The sequence below is a fragment of the Monodon monoceros genome, unplaced genomic scaffold (genome assembly GCF_005190385.1).
Source record: "Monodon monoceros isolate NGI ecotype Baffin Bay Population unplaced genomic scaffold, NGI_Narwhal_1 Super_Scaffold_6, whole genome shotgun sequence".
Lineage (NCBI taxonomy): Eukaryota > Metazoa > Chordata > Mammalia > Artiodactyla > Monodontidae > Monodon > Monodon monoceros.
Genome location: NW_021703783.1, coordinates 95136481 through 95161684, shown reverse-complemented (window position 1 = coordinate 95161684; position 25204 = coordinate 95136481). Strand labels below are relative to the sequence as shown.

Genomic DNA, 25204 nt, shown 5'->3' with positions numbered 1-25204 from the left:
GGGACACGGGTTCGTGCCCCAGTCCTGGAGGATCCCGCATGCCGTGGAGCGGCTGGACCTGCGCGTCCGGAGCCTTTGCTCTGCGGTGGGAGGGGCCCCAGCAGTGAGAGGCCCGCGTACCACAAAAAAAAAAAAAGAAAGAAAAGGACACCTGTCAATCCCAGATGAGGGCCTGGCTTACAGAGCGTGGCCCCAAGGAATATGAGATGGTGTATGCCAGTTTCAACCATCACCTCAGACACTGTGGGAATGCCTGTGATAGAAGGCTAATTGGCAATGAAGTTTTAAACAGTCTGTATAGGGACTTCCCTGCCGGTCCAGTGGTTAGGACTACACGCTTCCACTGCAGGGGGCTCGGATTTGATCCCTGGTTGGGGAACTAAGATCCCGAGTGTCCCGTGGTGTAGCCAAAATAAATAAATAAACAGTCTGTATACCATGATTGGAGCTACACCAAATGTACGTGCCTGTCCACAAGATGCTGTACAGAAGGTATCGTGTCGTATTTGGATGGTGGGACTGCGCGTGATTCCTTTCAAAGTTTAAAAATAGTCACTAATGAAACTAGTCACTAATGCCATATTTTAAAATTCTAAAACAATGGATAAAGAAAATGTGGTACATACATATACAATGGAATATTATTCGGCCATAAAAAAGAATGAAATATTGCCATTTGTGATAACACAGCTGGACCTTGAGGGCATTATGCCAAGTGAAATAAGTCAGACAAAGAAAGACAAAAACCATACGATCTCACTTATATGTGGAATCTTTAAAAAAAACCCAAGCTCATAGATACAGAAAACAGATTGGCAGTTGCCAGAGGTGAGGGTAGCGTGGGGTGCCGAAGTGGGTGAAGTGGGTCAAAAAGCACAACTTCCATTATGATAGAAATAGGTCCTGGGGATGTGATGTACAGCAAGGTGACTTTCGTTAGTAATACTGTACTGCGTATTTGAAAGTCGCTAAGAAGGTAAATCTTAAAAGTTCTCATCCTATGGATGGTGATGGACGGTAACTATACATCCTACAGTGTATACAGATATCAAATCATTATGTTGTATACCTGAAACTAATATGTTATATGTCAATTATGCCTCAAAAAAAAAAGGAACATAGGAGAAAATTTTGCCACATTTGATGTGACCCTAAAGGGATGGGACAGACTTTCTCAATCAGTCTCGGTCCTGGGTGGCCGCCCACCACCACTCCCCAGGCCTGGGACCCTGCCCCCTGCTCCAGAGGCTTACCTCCCTGGCATTCTCATCTGTGTGTCTGTCCATCTCCTGTCTGTCACTTCACCTCTCTGTCCCCATCATCTCTGAATGAGTGAATGAGCTGTTGCTAAAGAATCCCCAGAGGAAAGAAGCACTCCAAGGACACAGGGATGAAATGTAATGGCTGAATGGGGTTTAAGAGAAGGGCAGTTTGAACACACCCCTGAATTATGTCTAAGTTACTGAGTTATAAAGCCCGAAGGCAGAGAATGGAGTTGGTGAAATTTCAAGTAAAAATGTGCGCAAGATTGGTATAAATATCAAATATGCCATAAAAGTAACAAAAAAGTGGAATTTATCTTTCCCAGACAGGGCTGGCCTCATTACCCACACGTGTCTTCCCTTCCCTCTCTCCTGCTACTTGTGAGTAACGAGGCTCTGGGAGGCATCTCATATCCTCAGCATCGTCCGCATGGTCTTTCTCTTCTTGTTTCTGTTTATTGTGCGATCGTGGATCTGTAGCTGGGAGAACTACGTGCCACTGGACGAAGCGTTTCAGATCATCAGGCTCCGAAAACTGATTCACACTCACCCGGTCCCCTCCCACCATCACACTCCCTTACCAAAGAAATCAAGCCCGATGCGTAAAAATTCATGACCGGCTTCTGTTTCCTCAAAGATGTCAGATTGCGAAATTGTCAAGTCACTTTCCCCTTCAGGATGGCCCACTTTTCACTTTTGGTGTCAGTGGGTCTTCCAGATAACCCATCAGATGCAGTGTTTCCAGGACTTTTAACCTCCTCATTTATACTGAAGCTTTGATAAGATTAAGAAACAGGAGTCGTGTTCATTCAAGTGACTGAAATTTTATGTTTGCCTCTTAAATCTAAGAGGCTTAATTTTGTTTGAAATGGCCTGAATACATTTTAAAAATTCAGAAGAATCCTTTTCTAAACCCCTATTTATTTTCCAGAGTCAGACCAGCAATAGTGAACTAGCCGCGGAAGCTCAGCCGGCTGTTCTCAAATGCAAATTGCGAGACACAGGAGCAAACCCAGCCTGGCTGCACAGGGTCCTCGCCAGCGTGCCGGCCAGGCTGTGTGTGAGGGGCTCTGTGGCCGTCCACCGGCCATGCCACTGCCCTCTTCGGGCTTCCGTCTCGTTGTCCAGACCAGGGACCGGACACTGTGTGGGCTGACGCAGGTTCTGCCTGGCAGTGTGGCGTGATCAGAGCTCCGAATCCTCACTTATTCTGAGCACATATTTACCCTGCGAGGGAAATAATTACTGCCTGGAAACCAGTCCAAGAAATACTGAACGCCTCAATTTTCTAAAAATATGTATCTCAAAAAAAGTTTTGATTTTTTTTATACCTTCATTTGCTTTCATTTTGAAGGATTAAGTGGAATATAATAGTTGTGATCACGAGTAATCATGTTGTAGGATGGGACGGAATTCAAAGTACACCTGTGAGGGAATCCAGGGTGTTGCTGCCCTTGGGATACATTCCCCGGACAGTTACTGCAGCTCATTTGTATCAGCTTCTTGAAGACTCACACCAGCCAGCTCGGACCCGGAGGCCAGCAGGGGAGGGAGACGGTGACCCACGTAGCTTCAGGGTCCAAGCCTCCCTCTCCCCCCAAGTATTCCCTCAACTTCCCCTCTTCTGATTTCTGACTTCTCTGTTGCTATGGATTATTTTTTCCAGGCACACTCAAGGAACAGTTTGTGGATATGTATCCACAAATACATATCGGAGGTGGTAGACAATTACCAGCAAAGAGTTCGTGTTTGGAGTTTCTGGCATATCCTTTTCCCTGAGTAGGAACCTCACAGCCGAGCTCAAGTCAGACGGACACAGTGCTCAGTGTGGTAGGACGAGCTTCCTGGGACCTGGATGAGCGAGTTTATGGAATATAATCCATCCCCTGTAGGTCAGGTGTAAGACTGTTTATTCCTAAAATTGTCCACACTTTTTTATTCCCTTATCAATAATTTTTTTTAAGTCTGGGAAGAATTTTCCTGAAAGACTGAATCAGAAACTTGAACACATTCCTAAGAAAATCAGCCCTCGAGCACGATCAGGAGTTACAGCCGGACGCTGTCTCTATCCCAGCAGGGGAGAGCTGGCTGAGCCCAGACGCTGCACAGGCTGGCACTGTCTTCTTCCTATAAAACGGGGATGATAATTACGCTCCTCCCTTGTAGGGCTGTTGAGAAAAATAAATGGGAGAAGGTACATAAAGACAGCACAGCTTCTGGTTTCCCAACCGAGACACGCAAATTATGGGCTGTGCTTCTTAAGGACAAAGGACCTGGACCCCCGCCCCCATCAGAGCTCACTGACCAGACTCTCTGCCCTCCTTGGTTCCCGCTCCTGCATTCCTGCCTCAGGGCCTTGGCGCTGGTTGTCCCTGGGCCCAGAGAGGTCTTCCAGGGGTAAATCCCCACTGGGTCCTTGACCTCCCTGCCATCTCTGCTCAAGTGTCACCTTCCCCAGTGAGGTCCCCCTGCACCCCCTACTGGGAATTGCAGCGCCCCCTACCATGGGCATTCTCAGCCCCGCTTATGGGGGCTCAGCTAACCCCTGACCCACTGTGCAGGGCACTGTTGTCTCCTGTTTATCGTTGGCCTTGCCCCAGGGAGAATGTAAATTCTTCTAGGGAGGCCTCTCTCATTCACTAGGTGTATCCTGACACCTAGAGCAGTACCTGGCACGTGATACGTGCTCAACGAGTCTGCATCAAGAGGATGGAGGTGTATTTCCCGTGTCTGTAATATCACTGTATTTTTAAATGTTTGGCTCCATTTTTAAAGTACCCATTCTAGTAAAAAGAAAAGGTTGTAATTTCTCTAACATAGTTTTGCTAATGATAATAATAATAAAATGGTAATGATAAAAATGATTATTTTTTTCCAGAATACCTTTCAATGTAAATGTTACATCAAGGCTGCAAAGCATCTTCAAAATTCATTGTCAGATGAAGCATCAAATCATCACATTAGAATGATCATGGAACTCTTGCTTTAAAGAAATTATTTGTTTTCCCGCTTTTAGTGTGTGTCTCAAATGCATTCTCTTTCAGGGATAAGCTTAAGGACCTCTATCAAGATATCAGCAAAGCACGCATCAAACTAGATACATCCAAAAATGGCTACATATCCTTATGCAAGATGCAGAAGTTGCTGCAGGAGTGCGGCTGTCCTCTGAAGGCAGAGGAGCTGGCCGATCTTCTAACCAGGTTTTCTACGATGAGGCAATACGTTTCTTACAGCATTGAAAATCAGGTTGCCGCATTGCTTTCGTGAATTTCTTCCTTTCCCGTCCACTCAAACAGCCTTTCGGCATTGAAATAACCTCCGTGCCACCAAAAACTCAGTCTCTATCTGTGTACAGAAGTAGAACTGTAGTGTTGTACTCATAGAACTTATATAATACTATAAACCAATGGGATCTCCATTTAAAAAAAAAGAATGAATGAATCTTCAAATACTCCTCTGGCTGGGCTGCGTTCTAATGGGTTTGAGTCAACTCAAAGCAAAAAGAAAGCAACTTGACAAATCCATGACTTTTCCTGGTGTGTCTCAACAGCATAATCATCCTTTTTTAACATTATTTTCATTTCACCCACGTTATTCTTGCACTTGGGCAGGAGTCAAGTTGTCCTGCAAGGCTTATTAAAAACAGCAGCCCCCTGCCCTGCTATCCTCCCCACCTCCTCCCCAGAGTCTATAACTTCCAATGCTTTAATTCATATCTTTTGGTACTTAACTCAGTAGTTCTAAGTGACAAACTTATACAGCTACTTCTTGATTTTTCACTTCTAGGCAGTGTCTATCAACTTCCTACCAGGAAGATGCAGATTTAACTCTTTTTCACCCATCACATAACCACCAACCACCTCACCCCGCAGCCTCCACCACCCCGTGGAGACACACGCAAACTTACCCCGTTGTCCCCCCATATTGCTGTGTCACAGTTTGGTGTAGTTCAATATTCAGGCTTTCTATTACTGTGACCAGCTGATCACTTTTCTTTTCCCGTAGAACATGCTGTTTGCCCTGGAGTTAATAATAATTTTTTCTGTTTGCTCAGTTTCCATGTAGTTCTTATCATTAATTAAACCCCCAACCCACCCCAGCTTGTGAAATCTCTTTCCAGTATGTTCAGACACCTCAGCTGATCTGTCAGCTTCATCTTCTTGGACCTCCCTTTTCACGTTCTTCAACTCTCAGAAATTTTCTTGATTTACTTCATTAAAGAGTTCCTCTCCTGTTTGTTTCTTTCTGAGCCTCCTGTTGTTACTGATTAGTGAGCCACCCAGAGTGTCCCCTTATATTTTAAGCCTTCCCCATCCTCCATCTCTTTTTCTTCTTGCTCCACCTTCTGGGAGACCTCCTCAGTTTTAGTTCGCAACCCTTCTTTTGAGATTTTTGTCTCTGCTAATCATACTTATCATATTTTAAATTGCCAGAACTTGTTTTGTTTTGTTTTTTTTTGCAGTACATGGGCCTCTCACTGTTGTGGCCTCTCCCGCTGCAGAGCACAGGCCTCAGACGCGCAGGCCCAGCGGCCATGGATCACGGACCCAGCCGCTCCACGGCACGCGGGATCCTCCCGGACCGGGGCACGAACTCGCGTCCCCTGCATCGGCAGGCGGACTCCCAACCACTGCGCCACCAGGGAAGCCCCCAGAACTTGTTTTTATTCTCAGAATTTTCCTTTTCTATAGCATCCTGTTCTTGTTTCATGGATATACTAGTTCATGTCTCTGAAGATATTAAGAATAGATTTTTTTAAAGTTTTCTTCACTTGAGAAGTCTCTCCTCAGTGTTGCTTTTTTCTGCTCTCTTCCATGTTAGACATTTTCCTCAAAAATGTGCTCCTATTAAGAATGAGATACTAAGAGATAGATTAAAAGTTCTGCACAGATGGGGAGAGCTAGTCAACTTCAGTTTGAACCGCTTTGGCAGGGTAATCTGCCAAAGAAGACTCCCAATGTCAGAATATTTAAAACTTTTCTTTTGGGCTGGTCAGATTTCCCAGGGATTAGGGTTGCCAGATAAGACATAGAGTGCCCATTTAAATTTGAATTCCAGATAAACAATATTTTTTTTAGTATAAGTATGTGCCATGCGATATTTGGTACATATTTATACTAAAAATTATTTTTGTTTATCTGAAATTCTAATTTAATTGAGTATCCTTCTAGGCTTCTGTTTGTTTCTTTGTTTTTCTAAATCTGGCGACCCAACCAGAGAAGACTTGTTGGTCTCCTGCTGCCAGCACTCTGGGAGCTGACTGGGAACAGAAGGCTGGAAGTTTCAACAGTCAGCATGATAAGCTGAATAATGCCCCCAAAGATATTTAAGTCCTAATTCCTGGAACCTGTGAATGTCACCTTATATGGAAAGAGACTTTATGGATGTGATGAAGTTAAGGAACTTGAGAAGGGGAGGTGATCCTGGGTTATATGGGTGGGCCCAGTGTGATCACAAGTGTCCTTATAAGAGGGAGTCAGGGAGAGATTTCACCCAGAAGTGACCACAGAAGGAGAAATTGGAGCGATGTGGCCACAAGCCAAGGATCGCCAGCGGCCACCGGAAGCTGGAAGAGGCAAAGAACAGATTATCCCCTACAGCCTCTCGGGGGAGCACAGCCCAGCTGACACCGTGATTTCTGCCCAGTGAAGCTGATTTCCAACTTCTGGTGTCCAGAACAGTAGGAGAATAGATGTGTGCTGTTTAAAGCCACCCACTTCGTGGCATCATGTTATAGAGTCACAGGAAACTAGTAGAGTCAGTATAAAAGCTTTCACTTAACTCCCCTCTTTTCATTAAGAACCCTCCCTGTTTTGAACTGTGACAAACACTTACCATCTGCAGAGGACACCCCTCCAGATCCTCCACTGTGTGTGGTGGGTGGGTGGGGGCCAGGCACCCAGCCTGGGGAGTCTGAGGAGGGGCACAGGGTCAAATTGCATCCCCCACAGGCTTTTAGCCAATCCTTCTCTTTTAACCCCACTTTCATTCCTACGTCTAGGTGTACCTGGAGCCCACTTCTGGAGGCTCTGAGGGTTTGCAGGGTGTATCGGATACCCTTCCGTGTTCCTTCTGTTGGTTCCAGGAGGAGATTTCTTGAATCTGACACGTCTGTTCTCCCTCATCCATCAAATTCCCAGCAGCTGTTGTGTTCTTCCACTTTCTCTCCGTCCTTCGTGTTTTCTGCTGGTGTTCTGCAAACTCCAGCCAGCATCAGAAACTGGGCTTGCTGGGCCCCTCCCTCGGGCTCTCTGACTTAGCAGGCCTGGGAATCTGCATTTCCAACGAGGCCCTGGGTGATGCTGATGCTGCTGGACTAGAGCATCCCAAGAACCACTGTCTGACGCCTTTTAAAAACGCCTTCTTCTGTCACTTTAGAAGGAACGGAGCTAGTTATGTGCATTCAAGCCACTTTAACTGCAAGTCCTATCCTCTTATAATTTTAAACCCAAATAACTCAGAGTTGATTGGTCCTCCTCGGACTGCTTTTGCATGCAGTTTCTGACCTGCGGTGTCCCTTAGCTGTGCTGGCTGGAAGCTCTATGACTAAGTGCATGGGTCTTATGTTCCTCTCTTTGTGAGGTGAGGATACTAGCACCCCTCCCCTCCCTTTAGAAAATGTTAGCGGTTGCTCTAGGGTTTGCACTGCACATGAACAGCTAGCCTAAGTCCACTGTCAAATAACACATTAAACACATTGCTACTTCACGGGAGGCGCAGGCGCCTTATGACAAACTAAGTGTCCCTGAATCCTCTCCTGTCCCCTGTAACATTGCTCTTACTCATGTCACTTTTCCATTTGCTGTAGTCACCCAATACATTGTTATTGTTACTTTGAACAATGATCTATTAGATCAACTAAGAATAAGAAGAATAAAAGATATTATTTTACCTTCATTTATTCCTTCTCTTATGCTCTTTCTTCCTTTAGGTAGATCCATGTTTCTGACCCGTCTGATTTTCCTTCTCTCAGAAGAATGTGTTCTAGCATGTTTTGAAGGGCAGGGTGGCTGGTGATGAATTCCCTCAGTGATTGTTTGTCGGAGAAGGTATTTATTTCTCCTTCACTTTTGAAGGATAATTTCACTGGTTATAGAATTCTAGGTTGGTGATTTTTTCCTTTCCACACTCTAAATATTTCAGTCCACTCTCTTCTTGCTTGCATGATTTCTGATGAGAAGCCCCATGTAATTCTTATCTTTCTTCCTCTGTAGATGCTTTACCCCCTCTCTGGCTTCTTTCAAGATTTTCTCTTTGTCTTTGGTTTTCAGCAGTTTGAGTATGATATAAGTGGGTATAGTTTTTGGTATTTTTCTGCGTGGTGTTCTCTGAGCTTCCTGGAAATGTGCCTTGTGTCTATTATTAATTTTGGAAAATTCTCGGCCGTTATTACGTCAAATGTTTTTTTCTGATTCTTTCTTTTTCTCTTTCTGGTATTCCAATTACGAGTATGTTCCACTTTTGAAACTGTCCCACAGTTCTTGGATGTTCTGCTCTGGGTTTTTTTTTCCACTCTTTTTTTCTCTTTGCATTTCAATTCAGGAATTTTCTTACTGACATACTTCAAGCTCACTGATTTTTTCCTACCCATGTCCAGCCTACAGATGAGCCCATTAAAACGCATTCTTCATTCCTGTTAATGCTGTTTTTCATTTCCAGGATTTCCTTTGATTCCTAAGAAGGAGTATCCATCCCTGCTTACATTAGCCATTTGTTGTATGTGTTGTCCACTTTTGCCATTGGACTCCTTTACAATTTAATCATAGCTGGTCATTTTAAATTCCCTGTCTGATAATTCCAAACTACATCATGTCTGAGACTGGTTCCCATGCTTGCTTTGCTGTCCCTTCAGACTGTGTTTCTTCTTGCCTTTTAGCATGACTTGCAGCTTTATTGTTGCTGAAAGCCAGACATGACACACTGGGTAATAGGAACTGAGGTAAGCAAGCATTTCACGTGAGCTTGTATGTTAATTCGGGCAGGAGGTGGGCTGTGTTTAGTGCTGCTGTAGCTGTCAGTGCCAAGGGCTTGGATTTCCTAGAGTGTCCTTGTTTTTGTCCCTCCTGTCTCCTTAGGCTTTTTCCTAGGAACTCCTCCTTAAGTACAGTCTGTGTTTGCAGCTCTTTCCTTTGTAACCCACTGTTGTTATGCTGGAGCTGGCTTGATGTGGTGGTAAGGGATGAGGGAGGGGAAAGATTCTATACTCTTATGATGAAATCTCAGTCTTTCAGTGGGCTTGAGTCCCTGGGCTGCAACCTTCAGAGATGTTTCTTAGCTTTTTTTTCTCCCTCAGATGAGACAGGAAGTCTAGAGGGGGCTGGAGTTGGCTCACTGCCTTTCCCCCAGATGGGATAAGGCTCTGGTAAATTCTTTTCCCTTGGAAAATTATTACGCCGAAGCCTCTGGGCATATTTCCCTAGGATTATTATTCCCCTTTCCCAGCCAGAGCCAAGAGGAGACCATCTTCAGATTTCCACTGTGATAACCTAGTGGGGTTCTTGACGGTAAAGCCCATGAAAGTAGGGGGTCCCTAAGACTGGGCCCCCAGGGGTTTCTCAGCCTCACACTAGTCCACACACAGCCTCCACCATTGCTCAAGTTACCAGTTAAGTGTTCCTGCCAGCTCCAAAGGCCTTTGCTCCAGGAAGAGCAGATCTTGGCTGTAATTCTCTATGTTCACCCATCTCTCCAGATTTTGGGGTGACGTTTTGCCCTGTGACCTCAATTTTCTGATGGGACCAAGAAAAACCATTGGTTTTCAGTTTGTTCAGCTTCTTTCTTATTGTGAAGATGAAAGGGACACTTCCAAGTGTCAGAGCTCCCCCCCTTCCTATCACTTTCCCTCTCCATGTCCCATCTTTTGTCAGCTACAGTTTTTCTTTGGAAGAGCTAGTTAAATTTAACTTCTAAATGTCCTACAGCCACAACCAGGTCCTCTCTGCTTGGTTCATTGCTTGATTATAAAACTCAAAAACCATTAAACGGCATTTCATAATTATGACTATGTACATATTCATAATTCATAATATTCAATGTCCGGGTAATGAATGAAAATTAGCTTTCTTCTCAGTGGCACTATCCCTGGGCCTCTGTGTCCACCTTGTTGTAGGCAAACCTGGGGGTACCCATGCATCTTTTCTAAGCCCTTTGGGGAAAGGCGGTTCTTCACTGTGAGCTGCTTGCAAGGACATAGAGAGTAGGGTGATCTCTTTAACCATTGCTGTTTTCTGAACACGGGGCTCGGGTGAAGTTCAACATTGTCAGCCTTCAGCTTTCCCCGGAATTCTGCACCACTTTCTGTTCTCTCCATTTTTCTCCTGCTGTCCTCCATCCTAGAGCCTCGCTCCCCACTCTCCCATTCCAGGTCTGTCACCCAAGAGTGTCCTGGGCTGTCCCCACTATTCTCCAGGGCTGGATCCCCTGTTTCTTATATCCCACATCTTTTTATTAATTTACATTCTTATTTTGCTGGAGTACTTCCTGGAGTAATTTCCTAAGAAAGTGGGGGAACAGGAAATAAATTTTCTCAGTTCTTTGTCTGAAACTATTTTTTATTTTCCTTCACACACATTGTTAGCTCGCCTGAACATAGACTCCTAGGGAGAAAATCATTTTCCCGTAAAGCTTTGAAGGACAGTGCTCCATTGTCTGTGTGTGTGTATGTGTATGTGTGAGTGTGTGCAAGTGTATGAGTGTGTATGTGAGTGTGTGTGTGTGAATGTGTGTATAGGGGAAAGAGGACCGTTTCATCCTCAAATGTCTGTATATTCTTTTCTTCCTTAAACATGGTCTCCTCTCACTAAATCTATTTCCAGCTGAACAAGAATTCAAATGCATTCAGTGAATAAACCATGGAAAAATAGCACCAGATAAATAATTAACTAAATGATTACAAGAGAGTCTTGTTAAAACGTAGTTAGGCTTGATACTTTTATGAGCAACGACACAAGGGCTGTGGAATTTCTGTAGTCCACCTGTCGGTGGGGTGATCAACTTTTTTACGAATCAAAACCTTAATAAGGATCCATCGCTCAGCCGCTTGTTTCTTCTCAAAGACCTCTTGATGATAAACATCTCTGTTATTTGTAATTATATGTAGATTGTTCTTTTCTAGATCCAAAATAGACTTTTCTAAATAATGCTGAGATTAGCATATGCATTTGATTTTATTACTAAATTTTAATACCAAGTTGGCAATTTATCCTGCTGATGAAATAGAGCTGATTATCCTTTTCCTCCGTGTCTCCGTCGTGTAAGCCAGCAACGCGGGGCCTGTGGACGGCAGCTTTGCAGCTGTGGGCTGGAGATGCACAGCCCTTGGCTTGTTCTCTTTAGGAGCAGATAGCCGAGTCGCTGGAAACCTTCCTCTCCGGCTTCCCGACGTTCCAAACTGTTCTTTGACACACGCTCCATCCTGCTAAAAGAAAGTTCAGGGGTCAAGGTGCCAGCAATCCTCAGGGAATCTAAGCTACAGAGATGTGAACTTTGAATGCAATTAAGCTTTATTTTGAGTTATCTTACATGGTTCGTAAATATGCTCTATATTCTCACGAAACGTGGATTTGCTCTTGCGATGTATTCTTGTAGAAGGTAAAGGTATTTTCTTCTGTGTCGGAGTGCTCTTTTTCTGCGTGGATGTCCTTGTTGAGACACAGAGACACACACCCAGATGGAATTTCTAACTGAGAAAATACTAAACGATGTAGGTTTTGTAAAAATATGTTGTGAGTGCTTTCAGCTTGACAGCATAGTTTCAACCATTCTTGAAAAAGGATTTAGCATCTGTTTTACTCAGTTCCTCTTTTCTTTTTCGCTGTCTTTATTGTACTTCCCTTATTGTCAGATTCCCATTTCGCAGTGCAGGCCCTCGTTAGCTAAGGTCCCGATGACCACACCCCTACCCCCACCCCTGACCCCACAGTCCTGCCCCCGGACCAGGTCTGCCATCACCATCACGTGCATCTCCCCAGGATCCGACTCTGCACATGTCGCGTCCCTGCCGAAGCACCTTCATCTGCCCCTGCCACGGGGCCAGATTCCTCAACCAGGCCTCCTCCTCCATCCTCTGCTCTTCAAGCCCATGAGCCCACCGTCCAGCCTTCAAGTCTCAGAGCTTCAGGGCAGGACAGTCTGTGGCCCCCCCCAGCCGGCAGTGGCCCCGCACTCTCTCCTGTCATAGCCCTTCCCCTGTGCCCTTAGAGTGCAGTCTTCGTGTGTGCTCGTCTAATAGCATAGCTGACCGGTGTGCGTGCACCTACAGGCCAGGGAACCGTGTCTCAACATTATTCATGTTCTCCACGCTGTTCTGTGCTCAGCAAATGTTTGTTGAATGAATAAGTGATGATTTTTTTAATTAATATATTGTTTTCTTTCTTTTGGGACAAGTTGGGGAATCAGCTGGCATGGTAATTCCATCAATTACCTCGACTTCTTGAGAGCAGTGGAGAATAGCAAGCCGACAAAACCTCAGCCACAAGAGAAAGAGGAGAGCGTGCCGATCAATTTTGCGACCCTAAGTCCAGAGGAGGTTCTGAAGAACACCCAGGAGGTCGTTGCCTTCTCCAGTCCGGCTTTGTCAACGGTATGAGAGAAAGCACGTGCTTTTTACTGTGGAAACCGAAGTTCTGGGGTTCACGCCAATTCCTAATACCAGCTCTCAGCCCTGCCCCTCATCCTGGGCCCCTCCACCTCTCGCCACTCTCCTTGGGGCATCAGAACTCGATGGTTGGTCAAGAACGGATTGTTCACTGGAGCAAATGTGTATCCGCTTTTGTTCTGTACAAAGCTACCGTGAGCGTGCCCAGCATGTGTTCTGTGAGATGAAAGTGCTCGGTGTTTAGCAAAGGGTGGGTCTGCAGTGAGGGCAAGGGGTTCTGGGCAGAGGGCAGAGGACAGAGGCCTCAGGGGAGCCCGGGCCAGTGGGGAATGAGTGACGCCAGTGGGGAATGAGTGACTCCAGGTGGCCTTGAAGATGTTGGCCGGGGCCAGGCGGTGGCACAAAGCCTCACCATGACTGGGAGCCCAGGGCAGGGGGTGTAAGAACGGGGTCCCCCGAGTACACTGACATTTAGGCTGACGTCTGTGTGACCCCGGGGGGGCGTGCCGAGACCCGGTGTACGTGGGCATGGCACTGCGGGGCCCATCCTCGGAAGACAGTGCTCGGGCCGCGCTCCCCACCGGGTGCTGGTCCCCTTTGCGGGTCCCCACATGAGTTTCCCCTGCAGCAGCCATGGGAAGAGAGATGCTGTGTGCAGAGGGCAGGCCTTGCAGCCTAATGAGATGGTGAACGCAGGGCCTCCCGGGTGATGCTGGGCGCGTGCTGTCCAGACAGCACAGTCCCAGCAGGGTTGCCTCTGTGTCTGCCACATGCAGACCCTCGGCCCCACGCCGACACCGAGGCCCACCTCGCTGAAGGCCTGCGTCCTCTCTGCACCGGGAGGCAAGCTGGGCCCTGCAGTCCAAGGTTCAGTGGGAGACAAGGAGAAAGGCAGGGCAGCCCAGCCAGCTCATGAACATTCTGGAATGCCGGCGAGCGTGGCCTTCCTCCCGACAGCAGACATTGTTTGCATGCAGGAATTCTCTGTGAGGATTTAGCATATCTGTGTCTTTATTTTAATGACTATCTAAAGATCAAAGAAAAATCAGTATGAACACATTGCGGGCCATCTAGAAAGACCATCTGTACCCCTTTCGACACCAGGTTGTCCTGGCCCAGTGGTCACCGCGTGAGGACCGCAAACTCAGATGGGCACAGGGACCAGAAGTACAAAAGTGATGACGGGGCCAGGCCGCGGCCACAGCAGGCCAGAGGCACAGCCCTGTCCAGAGCGCAGCTCCTCCCCAGCCCCTGCCGACTGCTGCTGAGCTGAAAAATGGTCCCAGCTCTGCTAGATCTTTGTATTTTTCCTGAGAAGCTATGAAGCCTCCTGACTTCTAAATGTCAGCACGTACTTCAGATTTGTCAAAAGCACCGTGCAGGCCAAATAAATCCATTTGCAGGATGGCTCTGCCCCGTTCCAGTTTAGGGTGGCACCACGTCACATCTATCGGGATGTTTCTCAAACTGAGGTCCATGGAACCTGTGGGAGGAACCACGGTTCTCATTTCTGAGAAATACTCCTTAGGAGACGAGGTTTTAAGCAAGAGAGTGAGATTCTCTGGCCAAGAGACTGGCAGGTGGCCTGGAGGGGGAGGGCGTTTGGGGCAGCGGGGCAAGGAGGGAATGACGATGTCTGAGGATGGCTGTCAGAAAGGGTACCGGACACACGATGCAGCTCCTTGTGTCACTGGAGACACGTCTCAATGCAGCGTCTTGTTTCTGAAATGACACAGCAATACCTTATATTTATGTAGAGTTTTATAGATCCCTAAGCCTTGGCATATTTGATTCTTCCACCCACCCCGTGGCTTGTCAGGCTGGATTGACACACGGGGAAGCCACACAGCCCCAGGGAAGTGCAGGTCCCGTGGCCACAGTGAGCCAGACCCCAGCTCAGCCCTTAGGTCCACTGAGCCTTGCGGCACCGCAGCACCTTCTAACGCCCTCAGAACAGAATGCTCGGTCAGCTCCCTTCATGTTGACCGCCATTCTCCTGAACATATGCCGAGATCCACTGTGCACCGGGTACCTGGACAGGTGCATCTTCAGGTTGCCATAGTAAAACTTGGACCAACACGAGTTCTGTTGTCCCTCTTTTTATACCGATGAAGTTAAGCTCAGAGAGGTTAAGGGTTTATGGTGGGCGACACAGCCAGGGTTCAGCGTCTACCACCTGGCTGTGCAGCCAGAGGTTTTCCACTGTACCTGGCTGTGTCGTATCTACACAGGCTAAATGAAAGCTTGAAGCCAGACAGTATTAAGGTTAACTTGGTTACCTGTATAACACCTTGTGGACGGATGGGGTGTGCCCAGTTAGTCCTGAGTGAGAATTAACTGCAAGGGAATTTGGGCTTGGGTCTGCAAGCACGTTAAATTCTTTCTTAAAAAACTAAGATCTTAACTTACCCCTCGATACGGATTTTCTAGTGCAATAGAAATGAATGATTTTGTTTCAACAGATGGGAAAAAAATGTGCTTTCTTTTTATAGCAAATGTTTGCACTTCGGTTTGACTGCTTTACTGCTGGGCTGGTGCCGGCTGCCCCAGCCTCTCTGCACAGGCGCGGGCAGGGGGGGTCTCCCCCACCGTAAAGGACAGAGCCTCGGTGTTCATGCCCTGGGGTGTGGGTGGGATGGGGCAGCCCCTCACTCCTCCTTCTGGCCGCTTCCCACATCAGACTCCTATCGTGAGACCCCTGCCCCACACCTGGACGCAGTGGGGTAGCGCCTGAGCTTCTCACTCACAGGTGATTCATTGGGGAGCTAAAATTTAATGATGCAGAGACCTCAGGCAAGTGCCTTCGTGCCTCAGAGCCTCCTCGGGACTCGCGAGGACCGGGGCTTCTCTTTCACACCTCTTCGTCTTCGTATCCAAAGAGGAGGGACTAAGGCGAGTTTCCTCAACGACACGTCAACTCTTAGACGGGGTGCACATCCTACCTGTCTGTCTTCAGTCCTCGTGCGTTTATTTAGTAATTTAGAATCTGCAGGGGACTCACGTTCACTTGATTTCATTTGCATTCAGAAAAGCAATACTTAAGAAAAATATTTTTGAAATATTCACTTGACTGTAACATCTGCCTTTATTTTTAATTGTAGGCATTTTCTGTACTGGATAAAGAGGACACTGGGCTTGTAAAGGCTTCGGATTTTGGACAAGTTCTTAAGGATTTCTGTTACAAACTAACAGATACCCAGTATCATTATTTTTTGAGAAAACTAAGAATTCATCTCACCCCCTATATAAATTGGAAATATTTTCTCCAGAACTTCAACAGTTACCTTGAGGAGGTAAGAATGTATGCAGCACATAAGCATTTCTTTTTGAAAATGGGCTAAAATTAGTGTTTGCAAAATAGATAATTGATTAAAACCACAACAGATAAATTGGCTATCACCTCAGTTAATTAGCTCATTCTAAATGAAAAATTGATATAAATTCTACGTAGTGTTAGAAGGTAAATATGTATCCTTTAATTCATTAGAAAGTTATTCTATTCTATTATTTTGTTTATTTTCAAAGAAGCTTAGGAGAGCCTGCTTTTGTCTGGTTGTTTTAATGAGTTCTAAGAATCTTAGATCCCTGTAGATGACCTAGTGTCGAGAGAAGTGAGGCCACTACACGTCAGGCCCTGAACCAGCAATGGGGGAATTGGGACCCACTTGGGAGACATTTGTTGAGGACCCACTATGTGTCAGGCCCTGGGCCATGTGTCAGCCAAGCCCGAGGTAGGGGTAATCGTGGAGTTAGTAGAGTCCTGGGGGAAGTCTAAGAGGGCTTCCTGGAGGAGGGTGGGTGGCTGACCACAGGGCTCTCGTTCCTTCCCGGGACCACTTCTCTGGCAGCACGAACTGTTCCTTCTTAGGCTATTTCTCCTTTTCTAAATGTAAATGGACCTACATCATTAGCGGCAATTACAATCTGGTTTCAGCCAACTTGGATTTCTTTGGTCACCATTCTGTGCTGAGTGAGAATGGACACACAGGTGTACCTGCCGCCATGGAAAGGGAGATGAAAACAAATATGAAAAATCCAAAAATAGTGCAACAGCTAAGTCACAACAGGCTTGTGCTGAAGTGTATTTAACTGTCCTCCTGTAGCTGGACACTGGGGTCATTTCCAACTGCACACTTTTGTATATAGTGAACACCCGAGTTCATAAATCCTTGATCTGGGATACATTCTTGGAAATGAGATTGCTAGAGCAAATGGCACGAGCGTTTCTAAGGTCTGAGACTCACTGTAGTAATAATAACAGCAGCAAACTCAGTATAATGCTTCCTGAGGGCAAGGCACCCTTCTTAGTCCTATATAGATATAACTGGTCTAATTCTTTTGCTATCACTACGAGGCACATGCTAGTAATATCCCATCTTATAGACGAGGACTGGGGCACACACATCAAGTCATTGCCCACAGTCACCCCGAAGGTGGGCAGTAGAGCTGGTTTGTGGCCCCAGAAGCCTGGCTCCCGACTCCAGGTCTCTGAAGGCTGTGCCATCTCCTCTGGGGTGTGTGAGTGCCATTTAGATGCCATTTCCTAACAAAATGTACTATTTTGTTGCCTGTTTCAAAACTTTATATATATGATATTGTATCAAATTCTGTCTTCGGCACTTGTGTTTTTCTTGCTTAATATCATGAATTTAAGATTGGTCCATGTTGTTACATTGGCTTTAGTTCACTCGCTCAAGCTGCCATAAAATTAGCCAATTAAATGATAAATGAATATATTCTATTGAATGAACAAACTCCGTTCAGTCGTCGTCCTCCTGCTAATGGCATACAGGCGGTTTGCGGTTTTCTCCGTTACGAGCAGGGCACGGTTAGCCTTCTGTGACTGTGTCCTTTGCACACTCGGGGTCACTCTGCGTGGAACGGCTGCGGGAGGGGGCGGGGGCGCAAGTTGAGCTCCACAGACACCGCCACGGTGGCTGCACCTGTCACTCAGCGCACGCTCCCGCCAACCATGTGGGAGGGCTGCTGACGCGCCGCATCCCGGAGCCCTTGGTGTTATCGGGAGTTTCATTTCTGCCAAGGCTTTCAAATGTTATCAGCCATCCAGGCTCCCTCGTCTGAGAACTGCCTGAAAGGATTCCACTCCTTTGTTGGTATGGGTGTTGCAAATGTCTTCTCCTGGTCTGTGACTTGTCTTTTCTCTTTGTCTGTGGTGACTGTCACTATTTTTATGTGAATTATACTTTTTTTCTGATTTTAAAAGAAATACATATTGTGAAAAATTTGGAAAATACAGGAAAGTGTAAAAAAAAGAAGATAGTCGTTTAACCCTGTGACGATGGTGTGATGACAGGAACAACCTCCATACGGTTTAGTGAGACCTGCTGAGCTCTGGGCCCTCCCCCTGGCATTTGCTCACCTGGTTTGCTGCCCGGATGAGGGAGGGGATACAGGTGGAACACGTGGGTCCCAAAGTCAGGTACCCGCCTCCGCAGCTGGAGTGAACGCCAGGCAGTTCAGCTTCAGAGCTGTCTTCTTCCCAAGGGCCACGCTGCCTCGGAGAGCTTCTTCGTCTATTTTTAATGCATTTACCCCCAAACCATAAAGTTTGCCATGTTAACCCTTTTGAAGTTAATGCAGAGCTCAGTGGCATGAAGTCCATTCACGTTGCTGTGTAATCACCACCACCCTCCACCTGCAGAACTCTCTTCGTCTTGCAAAACCGAGACCCTGTCCCCATTAAACACTAACTCCCCAACCCCCTCCCGCGGCCCCTGGCACCCCCGTTCTACTTTCTCTAGGAATTTGACGACTCCAGGTGCCTCAGACGGGTGAAACCTGCGGTACTTGTCCTTTTGCGTCTGGCTTATTTTACTGAGCGTAATGTCTTCAGGGTTTATCCTCTTGTAGCATGGTCAGAACTTCCTTCCTTTTTAAGTCTCATAATACTCCACTGTATGGATAGACCCTGTTTTGTGTATCCATTGATCTACGGATACATCTATATCTATCGTATCCAGTGAACACTTGGGTTGCTTCCACGTTTTAGCTACAGTACTGTGAATAATGCCGCCATGAACGTGAGTGTACAGATGTAATGCGTGTTTTTACACAGTGGAGATAACATTTTAGATATAATCATGTATCTTGCTGTTTTTCCTTTAACATTAAATTCCACCAAGTCACTTAAAGTTCTTCCAAACATGAGTTAAAATGTCTGCATAACATTCCATCAACTCCTTATTTTTAAGCATTTTGGGTTTTTTCCAGCTTTCGCCACTGTAATTTGCTGGGCCATGAACACTTTGTATGCAAGTCTATGTACACATTTTGGACCTTCTTCCTAAAGAAAGAATCCAAGAAATAAAATAACTGGGCTCAAAGGATAGGAATACTTTTATTGATCTGGAAAGCAGCCCCATTTTTAAAAAATATCTTTTTCTATTAAGTTGAATCATATGAAATCACCATTTTTAGAGTCCTAAGTGATTGAATATTGACAGTTTCATATGGTTTAAGCTAATATTTGTAGACGTAATCTGTGTCCATTTTACATGATTAGGAATATACCAGTCATTTTGAAGGAGAGAATTAAAGTCAGCCCTAGGAACAAACAGTGTTAACATGTTGGTATATTTATCTCTAATCCTCTTTTTTATACAAATATCCTTTGGGGGTGAGGTCAAGGACAGAGAGTATATGCTGCTGAATTAGGGGGTGGTTGGGGATTCTCGCAACTCTTAAAAGACTCTTTAATATTTTTTAATTTATTTTTCTTTGAACTTTAAAATTTTATTTTATTATTTTTTATTAATTTTAATTAATTTATTTATGTTTTGGCTGCGTTGGGTCTTCGTTGCTGTGCGCGGGCTTTCTCTAGTTGTGGTGAATGGGGGCTACTCTTCGTCGCGGAGCACGGGCTCTAGGCGCGCAGGCTCAGTAGTTGTGAGGTACTTGCAGGCTCTACTGGCGGCACGCAGGCTCAGTAGTTGTGGCGCACGGGTTTAATTGCTGCGTGGCCTGTGGGATCTTCCCCGACCAGGAATCGACCCCATATCCCCTGCACTGGCAGGCGGATTCTTAACCACTGCACCACCAGGGAAGTCCCAAGACTCTTTTTTAAACAAACGTTTATTATCTGTATCAAAATAATATATGCCCATATAGAAATAAAATTGAATTGTTGCAAAAGATTTAAGAGCAGAGATCACTTGATCAACTGTTCACCACAGTCCTGCTTCCCAAAGGCAGCCACTGTAACCCCCTGTTGTTTCTCCAGCTGCACCTTCCTGTCTCTCAGCACCTCCCCTCCCCTCCATTCCCTAACCACCCCCAGAGAGGAGAGAGGGCTCGGCTTTCCCACCCCAGCTGCCCAGCTCCTCCTCTGGGACCCCTGCATGTCCCTCTGGAGCTGCCTTTTCACTTCCTGTGATATCGCGGGCATTTCCACGTCAGTGATTTGTCTCTAACGCAAATCACTTTGCTTTAGAGACAAAGTGGGGTGGATGTGTACCATCCCAGTCACTCTGTCCATCAGCCAGCATTTCCTGTGCGCCCGCTGTGTACCCAGCACTGAGCGGGTCCTGAGGTCAGCCAGGGGCCTGCGTTCTAGCGAGGGAGACGGGTGAGAAATGAGAATATGTACCAGATGTCAGAAGCCAGTATGTGCTGTGGGATAAAATAAACCCGGACAGAAGGGTAGCCCAGTGAGAAGCGGACATCTGAGCGGAGACCCAGCGGAGGGCAGGGAGGGACTCAGTGACCTCTAGGGAGGGGCTGTCGGAGCACAACCCTGCAGAGACCCAGCAGGAGGGAGCCCTCGGGGCTTGAGGTGTGGCTGCCTGGGTGAGCGGGAGGGACGGATGAGGGGGGCGGCCCTGTAGCTCACTTCGACTCTGAATAACATGGAGACCCAGGGAAGGTGTGGGGAGAGGAGCGTCGTGACCATGACCAACTAACATTTTAGAGAAGTCACGGTGGACACCGGGTGGGGAAGGCTCGGGGAGGGCGCCCAGGGGCGCCCAGAGCCAGTAGGGAGGCGGGCGCACCCTGGGGAGGGATGCTGCTGGCGTGGCTGCTTCTGGATACATTTGGAAAGGGGAAGGTAGGAGAATGAGTCAGGAGTGGCCCAGGCTTTGGGCCTTTGAATGGGGAAGGGAACGGGAAGACAGGTGTCCTGGGTCAGCAATCAGCTTCATTGGCTTCGCCGATGCCCCGTCGTTGGTCTTGAAGCGACTTCCAGTGTTCCGAGTTCTAATTACTGTAGAGTGTCCTTGCTGAGCACCTATAAGTACGTGCCCAAACCCTTCCAGCGGCTCCCACTGGAGGACTCCACTGGCCACGCTGAATCTTGATGGGCTGTGTCCAGAGGTCACGCAGCCTGCAGGCAGAGGACGTGGCTCGTCCTCACTCACGGTCACTCTGGCACCTCTGCCGACCCTTGAGTTCCCGGAACCAGGGGCGAACGTCTCCAAAGCTTCCAACTTTGCCACGCGCTTCCCCTGACATTCGTCCTACCTGATTTCTTCGCAAAGTCCCCTTTGCCTCTGGAAGCACTTTGCTGAACGTCCTTGCGAGGAGGTTCTAGGATTAATTGCAACGTGAATGATGGTGGGAGATGTGTTTCGAGACAGGAGGGGACATGGAGGCTGGCGGGGCAGTGGGGACTCAGAGGTGGCACAGACTAGCCCACTGTTTGCCCTCACCCCCTGCTTTCGCTGTCCATGTGCAGTGGGTGCTTGGGACTAAGTGGCATCAGCCCCACACCGGCCTGGGGGTGGGAAGTCCTGCTGAGAAGCCAGTGCTTGAGCAGAGGTGCCTTTACCGGAAGGACAAGTTGAGGTTGGGACTTCCAGCTTGAAAGGATGTGGGGTGTGAAGACTCAGTGTGGGGCGACCACACTGTTCAGGGTGCATTGGGGGTTTCTTTTGCCCCGTTTTTTTTGAAGAGGGAGGAGGGCAGCAGGGGCTGACCACCGGGGCCCTGCGTCCCTCGCTCCGGAGTTCAGGTCCCTTTCTCTGAGCGGCAGGAGACTCCTTAAGACTTCTGAGCAGGGACCTGGGTCAGCTTCCTCAAGGGGGGCTGAGATGGCAAAGTGGCTGTGTGAGAGCCGTGACCGTGTACATAGTGATGGTTTCGGAAGTTTAGTCCTGAGCTGATGTTCTTAATAGAAGGAAAAGAAGTAACAGACAATAGGAAGAGTTAATGCATCCTCCTCGAGCTCATTAAATACATCAGCCATCCCTCCCTCTAGGGGATGCATGGGCGGCAAGTAATTAAAAGGAGATTACCAAAATGTAATTAAGGCAGTCTGGACCTCTTCTCGCAAAGGAAGTTCGCTGTGAATAATCCCCAGCCAAACCGAATCCGTTCTTGGAAAAGGGACAGCTGGAAAGGTAGCTAAGGAGTCTTGTAAGGCCTTGAGGAGATGGAAAGCACACAGAGAGTAAAGATGACGATTTTACCCCTGCTCACAATCCGGTTCTCAGTCGGGGTGCACCACTAAATCTGCCCCCCAAAACTCGTATTGATCTGTGTCTCGTGTGTCCATCACACACAGCAGGGGAAAAGCATCTCAGCTGCTTTCAGAACAGGTGCCGCGTTACTTTCAGATCCTGGCGTGCGGATCGGCCCTGGCGTGTGGCTCGGCCCTGGCTTTTTGGCTGCTTGCTCTTTCCGCTGCCCCACTGAAGCGTTTCTCAAAGTGGGGGTCACAGGCTGGCGCAGATCAACCGCGCACCGTCGGCTCAGCACGTGGGCCGCACATCACTCTTGGGACACCGAGCTCGGCCTGGAGCCCGGGGAGCTGTGGACGACGAGACTCCGTCAGGCTTTGCAGACAGGAGCAAAGGGCATGCCTGGTGCCACCGGGAGCATCACACCTGAGTCAGGACAAGAAACACTAGCTCAGGTGGCACAAAAGAAGAGGAACGAGGTATTAAAACTGAAATGCTACCAGAGCCTTGGTTGAAGAGTAAAAAAGAAAAAACAAGACAAGCTCTGGACGTCAGCAGTAACACCTTTTTCATAAGATTCTCACAAACGAGGTGAAAACATTATCTGAATGTCTGCCCTCAGCAAATACCTCTTTTTCACTTCTGGGAAAAACATTTTACATTCAAAGTGCTACGTGCAAACTGTAGAGAGTATCACTACTTGTTTTTAGAAATCATTCCTGTTTAACATTTCTTTTAAGTCTTAAAGTGCAATTTCAGTGTCTTCCGTGAATATAAAATAATGCTCAGAGCAGAAATGGAATTTTTAAAAGACACAGTAGAAACCCATATAAAATCTTTCTACTTTATTATCATGGAAATAATGGAATTTTTTTTAACAAAATGCATCCTTATTCAATGCAGAGTAATTATTTTGTCACATTCTAGCTAACAGAGAGCCAATGAGATCTGTCCTTACCTTGTGTTTATAATATATTGTCTTTAAAGTCATCCAGTGAGATGTTGAGTAACTTGAAGATGATTTTTTTCCAAGAGAGAAGTTAAGATTGTAGTTTTCAATTGAACGAGACCGTAAAGCACATCAAAATGTTTGTAATCTTTTATGAACATCACATTTATATTAGTTGCCAACAGTGTTACTTTGATTTATCTTTCTTTTTATTGTAAACATAATGGTGTCCATGTATTTTTAATGAATATTATAAAGAATGGGGACGTTCCTTTTCAGGAAAAGGCTCGAAGGTTATTGGAAATAAATTAAGGAAATTATTAAGAAATGTCATTCCTGTTATTTACTCTTGCCTCTGATGGCGAGAAAGGCTAAGTCCTCTTGATACAATTTCAGTGAGTTTTGAATGTTTCCCCTAAATTTCACTCACTTTCCACTTGCCAATGGGATAATTACTACCTGCTGTCCTGGAGACGGTTGAGTATATGGCAGGGTGGGAGGGATAACACAGGCCGCTTGGACACTTGCGGTGGCCTTGGTGACAGTACAGGGTGAGGGGCTGCTGGGCCCGCCGTGCCTGAGCTAAAGGAAAAGGAATATTGTCAACCACCGCCTTGTATGAAAATGACATCATCACACCAGAGGAGCAGTTAGGGGCCAACCTGCTCAAGTTACCTGACCACAGCCAGCATGACGCATCGCCATTCTCGTAAGGTTAACACACTTCTCCCAAATCTGAGTGTGTCGAAGCACTCATGTGTCCTGGGCCCCATCTTGATCTGGAGCCTCCAGTCAGAAGGAGTAGAAGTCCCCCCGCCTTCCCCAGCTTCCAGGGGTGTGGACAGTCGAGGGACTGGGCACCTACCTCTCTAGCAGCTGCCAGATGGGCCCCTGCCAGCATTAGGACAGGGCTCGGCCACCTGGTTTCCACGCCTCTTGCAGAAAAGCAAAGGGGGCTGTGCCAGGCTTGCTTCCACCTGACCCCTGTACAGCGCCAGCAGGGCCGGGCCCTCAGCCCGTCTCTAGGGAACGCTGTACAGCTCCTCTGACGTCGCACCTTGTATTTGTCACTCACTCTCGCATTCTCCAAACGCTTTCGCCAGCACTCCCCTCGAATCTGGGCTGACGATCTCTCTTGATTCCTACCCTCAGTGGGAATACATGAGGGTATTCATGTATAGGGTATTCATGTATAGGCTCTCTACATGTTCAAAATAAGCAGACTGTGGCACAGCCCATCCCCGCAGACCCCCTCCAGGGCCATGGCAGTCTGATTTGCGGTCTAATTCAATCGCCAATGTTTGGATCAATTAAACATCAGAATTGCGCTGTACCGTTGATTCTACAAGGTCATGACCATATCAGGAAGCCAGGAGTCAATCCAAGAAGTCATTGTTCCAAACAAGCCTCGCAGAGCAAATCCAGGCTACAGACAGCACCAGTTTCTTAATTGTTACCACATACCTACATGTCTCGCTTGGAGGTGAGCTCTCACGTTCTGGCTTTAGCTGCCCCATTTGACTGGGAGAATCTTACCTTCCCACATTCAGCACATGTGTGACAGTGTGTGCCAGACCCCGGCCTACCTAGTGATTTTGCCCAGCCAGTTACCGTCATCTTCTTGTCACCCACAGTCAGACACCAACATCCAAACGGTGGCTAAGACGCATTGGGCACGTGCTGTGAGCCAGGCCCTGTTCTAGGCGCTTTACCTAAATTAACTCAGCTAACCCTCCTAAGATCCCTTTTAAGGATCAGGAGACCGAGGAACAGAGAGGTTACAGCATCTGTTCCCGGTCACACAGCTAGAAGTGCCAGAACTGGGATTAGAATTCAGACCAGAGCCAGGCCCCTTCTCTCAGCTTCCTACTGTCAGTGGGAGCTGTCTCGAGTGTCCACCCCACAGGATTGGTATTTGGATGAAGCGAGTTAATGCAGAAAGAGCTTTGCATGGTACCGAACATAGCAAACACCAAATGTT

General features: G+C 47.1%; 1 protein-coding gene across 1 annotated transcript in view; it reads left to right on the top strand.

The window, feature by feature from the left end:
- The window catches only part of EFCAB6 (EF-hand calcium binding domain 6), a 200123-nt gene that overhangs the window by 144947 nt on the left and 29972 nt on the right, over positions 1-25204 (top strand). Inside the window, 3 exon segments of the mRNA XM_029206632.1 lie at positions 4307-4462; positions 12648-12843; positions 15960-16151. Of these exon segments, the coding sequence (XP_029062465.1) occupies positions 4307-4462; positions 12648-12843; positions 15960-16151 (544 nt within the window).